This window comes from Jaculus jaculus, chromosome 17 (assembly GCF_020740685.1).
Source record: "Jaculus jaculus isolate mJacJac1 chromosome 17, mJacJac1.mat.Y.cur, whole genome shotgun sequence".
Classification (NCBI taxonomy): Eukaryota; Metazoa; Chordata; class Mammalia; order Rodentia; family Dipodidae; genus Jaculus; species Jaculus jaculus.
Window position 1 is genome coordinate 60,650,733 of NC_059118.1, and position 5,799 is coordinate 60,656,531.

Below are 5,799 nucleotides of genomic sequence, written 5' to 3' on the forward strand. Positions count from 1 at the left end.
ATGTGTTTGGGGGCACACCCACTGCTGCGGACACACGGAGGAGGCTGTTGTAAGCCTCCTCTCATGGCGGCTGCATTGAGATGACGTGCTGCTGGGTCCTATCCAGTCACATGTAGATTCAGCTGCATATCCTGTATGCCAGAACAGGAGATGTTGTCTTGCTTCACTTCTACTGAGTCTTCCTGTGCCTGTGTTTCAGACTGCATATCTATGCAGAGAGGTGGTCAAAATGTGGCCTCTTCCAAAGAGAGGTGATTTTCTTTGGTGAAGTTTTTCTGAGCATTTGATGGTTTGGTGGTTTCTACATTTTAGGGCATATGTCTACAAAGTGAATTTATGATGTCAGCGAGACATGCAACTTTATAAGCTGAAAATATCTCAAAACACATATATTCACTGTTAGAGAAGGAGAAAATTCAGTCTGACAAAAGAAAATTGATCTTTACTCTACATATATTCTGCTAAATGTGTGCAGTTGAATTCCTTTCCAGTCACTGTACCATGAAAAATACCAAGTCAAACTTCAATTTCTCTAAATTTGCTAAAATAAAATGTTTTCTTTTTGTTGTTTCTTTTCTTCTTTTTAAAGAATTGACCTTGTTTTAGAAAACAATTCTATCATTTTGTATATTTTATGTTATTCTTATATAAAAATAAGTATTAAAATTAGCTATGAAAGGACTAAAGTCTTTCCATTTCTCAGCACTGCTGGGTAGTGAAGAGCTCACCTGTACTTTGTGAGGTGACTTTGAACTAGAATTGGTGGTGCTGAAGGAGAAGCACCTCAAATGTGCCACTTATGCACATTTATGTGTCTTGCAGACAGATAATACTGATCATTTCTAAAGCTGAAGGCTAATAATAGTTTAACAAATGCTGAGAACATTGTTTATTTTTAAAATTTCCTCAAAAAACCAAAAAAATTCCATTTATTATCATCCTTTATAACCTAGATTGCATTATATCATGGTATTTATGTCAATTAAAAAATATCAAGTAGAAGAACTTGCAGGTTGAATTTAATCGATTGCCTTATACTATGGTAGCTTATGGGCCATAAAAGCCCTTCTCCAGTCATTAAAAATTTTATATTCCTTATCTTTGATGGATAAGGTTTGGAGAGTTCAGTCTACTTGGACCCAAGTACACATATGTATCCTTGACTTTGTCAGATGTCATCTCTTTATGACAGCTTTGAAAGGTAAGCATGTTATAGCTTCTGAGGACCTGCATAACAAGTTGTTCTTGCAACTTCAGTGCAGTCTGAATTTGTTGCTTTGGGGGCCTGGGATAGAAAATTTGGGTTATCTAAATCAAGTCTGAATTTCTCCTAGAGGTCATGTTCGTTAAACATTTTGGGACTATTTATTGGCTTGAGTTTTTAGGAGTCTGACTAAAGAAACCAAAAAGTCAAAAATTAAAGAAAAACACCAAATTAAACCATGCTGACTTAAAATTGTCAAGGCCATCAGGTAGCATCATAGCTCTGCAACCCCAACCTGCTTCACGGATCTTAGGATTTAGCCAATTTAATCCAGCACATTATCTTTCTTTTTTAGAGGAACTTGATTTAAATCTGTATGTGGCCAAGAGCAAGAAGCAGACAGCATGGATAGAGAGGTAAGATTGATGTCAACAGTAGTCCCCTCTTTGGTATTTTCCTTTAAAAGCAGCCTTTTAAGCTTTATTTTTCATAATATTATCCGCGATGGGAAGTACAGAAGTGAAGAGAAATTTAGTCTTCTTTGTAGCACTCGCTAGTAAAGAGAATGATTAATGAGTGTCGCACAGAGTGTAGTAGCAAGAGTCCATAGACGTTAAACAAAAGTGCCTTTAGACTTCTCAGGGATTCCCATGATCCATAGTAGGACCTCATTGCGTCTGTCCTCCGTGTTTCTATTTTTGATTAGATTTATAAACACACAGCCACATATTTCCATGTGGCTTATCGCCCAGGGGCAGAATTAGATTGACTGCACTGAAACTGGGAGGCTTGTGAGCTTTGGGCAAAGGCTGGAGTGAAATAAGTAGTGTAATTGTTTTTGTGGAGTGAACGTGGGACCTCCTCTGTTCTGAATTACACATGGCTCAACCCTTTGACCCAAGCTGGATCGGCAATGGCTGGAGCAGCTCCTAGAGTTGCCCTGGAAGGGTCATCGCCTAGCAAGCTGGAATGTCATCTGTCAGGCAAGATGTGGGCCAACAACTCTATTCAATTATAGCCAGTCCTGAGGAGACTGTTAGCTACCATCTCATCTTCATTTAACCCTCCATCATATCTGTTATTCCTTCAACAGGAAGTGCCAATGGCAGGGATTGGGGAATCCAAAGGTAGCATGTATTCTTTGAGGAATAGACTGTTTTTAGTTTGCAAAATCTTGAGTCCTCTTCAGGAATCTTGTGTCCATTATTCAAATGCCATGATGATGATCTTTGTGAAGACAGGTCTGGGTGTTATAAGCCATGACTGGAAGTCTTTTATCTTAATGAGCTTAACTTAAATCCTTTGAAAATGGGTGGTGACCCACAAATACAATTCTTTGAAATAATCTGAGCTAAAGGAGAGAACATTTCTTTAAAGAGTACACAATTTTCCTACTTTACTTTTTTAATAAAAAGTATTATTTTACCCCCAGGAACTCTTAACACAGAAAAAATAGAGAGGTCCCTAAAAGATCAGTGACAAATAATCAAAGATATTATAAGATCCTATAATTCTCTCCCACTGCTGCTTCCCACCCTCCTCGCTATTATTCTCATTAACAGTGAAGGGGTTGCTCTCTATGTGATCTAACATGGAATGCTATGAGCAGACAGGTGTAAATTGCAAGATTTTCACTTTGGCTGTTATCCTGTAAATCATCAACGTAATGGACTGGAGAACAAAAAAGGTTCCTGCCCAAGCTGCATAAGTGAAAGCCTGAACACCAGCTGGCCAGGAGAATTCATTACAATGAATGCTAAATATTACCTTCGTGCCACTTGCTGGGAAGAGACCTCTGCTCACTTGTCTCTCAGTCCTGAGGTGATCTTCCTGGTGCATCACACTTGATGCACTGTGAAGGCAGCCCTATGGCCAAGGTGTCCAGAACAGAAGTCGAAATACCTTGTCATCCTTGCCATCACAACATTCTTCCAAGTGATTTGGTCATAATTAGATGCCTGGAAGTGGACCAGGTGGACAGTGTTTCTATCCATGTCTCTCATGGCTGACCCACGTAAAGCCCCAGAGCAGTGAAATGACAAAATCATCACCCTATTCATTCACCACCACATACCCAACCAGACAAATCTGCCCAGCTATTATGTTGAAAATAAAAACGAAAACAGTCATTCATGTTAGAAACACGGAATACTACATGCTATGCCAGCCTATGTAAGAATCCAAGGTATGCATTTTGAAAAAGGGACTCAGACTCTGTCATCACAAAGGGGCTTCTGTTGTGACTACCCAGTGTGCACTGGAGCCCTTGTCTGCGAGAAAGAACCTGAATGTGAGCTCTTAGGCCTCTGCCCAGGTCTGACTGTGTGGATAAGGCTAGGGAGACAACTTGAGCTGGCCTTGTTTACAGCTGGACAGGCGAAAACAGCAAGACACAAATGAGGGCTGACAGTTTCATAGAGTACAACGGGCTGCTCTCAGATGCAAAGTGACTGCTCTGAACCAGGCGCTGATCCATACAGGATGAGGAATCCCCTCTCTAGCTGGTCCGTGCCTACCAGCCTCGAAGGGACCTCCATGAACCCCTCAGCTGGGCTGAGGCCAGCAGACCTGACCCAAGAAGCCCTGGATGGATTCCTTCTGACAATGATCACATTCTTTTGCCCCCTCCTGGATTTGGGTTGTCACTGGGCATAAACCAGTTTGTTGTTCCTTATTCTACCAGAGGTTTCCTCTCCAGTTGAGAATGGAACATCCAAACATATTTGTTGCTTTTTAATGAAAAGGAAAATATCACTGGAAACACTGTCACTTCTTAAAAATTTCAGGCAGTTTCTCTTTCTCTGTTCAGATCAGAAATAATTGTTTCTTCCACAGTATATAATATACTCATATTTAACAGGGTAATCTTTCCAAATTTTGTCTCCACTTAAGTATGGATATTAAAAAAGTAGTAAGAGATTAACAAGTTTTAGAGATCTGCCCACAACATTATGCTTTTTGTTTGTTTGTTTATTTTTTCCAGGTAGGGTTTTACTCTAGTCCAGGCTGACCTGGAATTCACTACGTAGTCTCAGGGTGGCCTTGAACTCACAATGATCCTCCTACCTCTGCCTCCCAAGTGCTGGGATTAAGGTATGCGCCACCATGCCCAGCCAACATGCTTCTATTAATACTATAGTATATAACACCACAGTATGTATGCTTCAGAATTTAATATTACAATATATAATACCCAAATCAATCTTATTCAAAAATGAAGAGTGAATATCTTCCTTATTTCTTCATGCCACATTAAAATAAAGTGAATAAAGCCTAAAACATATGACATGAAAACTGTTACTTTGATTTGACTGAGAGATTATTATATCAACTGAATAGAAACAGGAAAGAAAAAAAAGCCAGCGGGATATATATGTAGTTCAGATTTCTAGATATTTTGCTCCACTTTGAAACTGAATAGATATCAGTGAGAAGGAAGATAATGATGACAAATTTTTGTTCCTTTAAGTTAACTTTTTGAAATATAGCGTATAGATCAGTAACTTAAAGTGAATTTATTTTATAAAACTACATAAATGGTAATGAATGGAGTAATGTATGAGTGAAGGATTATGTTTTGTGAACTCCGAAGATAAAACCTCACCTGGAAAGAGTGGGTATCAAATGAGAAGTGGGTGGAGGAAAATGTAATTTGCACTACACTTAAAGGTGCCCATGTGTAAAGGAGAGGGAAGAGTGCGGAAATTGCTGAAGGAGAGAAGTCAGAAATCACTCCTAATTTCCTCTTGAGCATGTGTTAGATGCAAAGAGGTCACAGCATGTTGCAAAGTCGTCACTTGGTGATTTGGAAGTCCTCTCTGGCCAGCATGTGCATCCAAACCATGCAGAAATCAGGAACTTTGGGTGATATCATTGAGACCCTGGTACCATTAGAAAACATGCATGTACTTTCATTTGAAGTCCTTAGTAAGGAGATAAGGTCTACTGAGAGGCCGCATCAATCCATTTACAAGCACACTGACCTCGATCAGAAGGGAATGGAGGGCCATAGTCACTGAGCCATGTTGAAAAAACTATCGGCTGCTACCTCGGCGCAGGCTGAGGAAAAACAGTCACACTTCAACCTTTCTGAGCCAAAGTTCTGAGCACGCAGGGCCCTTTTGAACAGCTGCTGTCCCGGAAAGTTTTTCAAGTTTTCAATGAACATGGGTTAATTTTTCTGTATTAAGAGAAAACATGTGAATTTGTGTAACATATTTTCTGTTATTTATGGCACTTGTGTTAACACATGAATGTGATATTACGCACCTGGGCAAGTTTCAGGGTTTGTATTGGGTTCCATAATGGCCTCCTGGATGCTATGGAAGTCTTATAAAGAGAGTTATCATGCACGGTGCACCCACTCATGGCACTGCAGGGTATGGAATGCAGTGCCAGAAATTCAGAATTCTTTGACTGAAGGAAAACCATGTCTTAAAAATTAATGGATGTTTCTTTAAGGATTACTATGCAGTTCATTTAAAGAATGGCTTTGAAAATATTAATTGAGGGTGGTCCCTCCCCCAGTTTTTCTTCTTCTTTGGTTCACAATTTTTATCTGTATGAGCAAGGCTTCTTTGTTTATCCTTTGAAAA

The 5,799-nt window shown here is 39.6% G+C and overlaps 1 protein-coding gene across 1 annotated transcript in view; it reads left to right on the top strand.

The window, feature by feature from the left end:
• The first annotated feature begins 1,608 nt into the window (after nt 1-1,608).
• Nucleotides 1,609-5,799, top strand: part of LOC101603424 — a 301,585-nt gene continuing 297,394 nt past the window's right edge. Inside the window, exon 1 of the mRNA XM_045136372.1 lies at nt 1,609-1,620. Within this exon, the coding sequence (XP_044992307.1) occupies nt 1,609-1,620 (12 nt within the window). The remainder of the gene's footprint in view (nt 1,621-5,799) is intronic.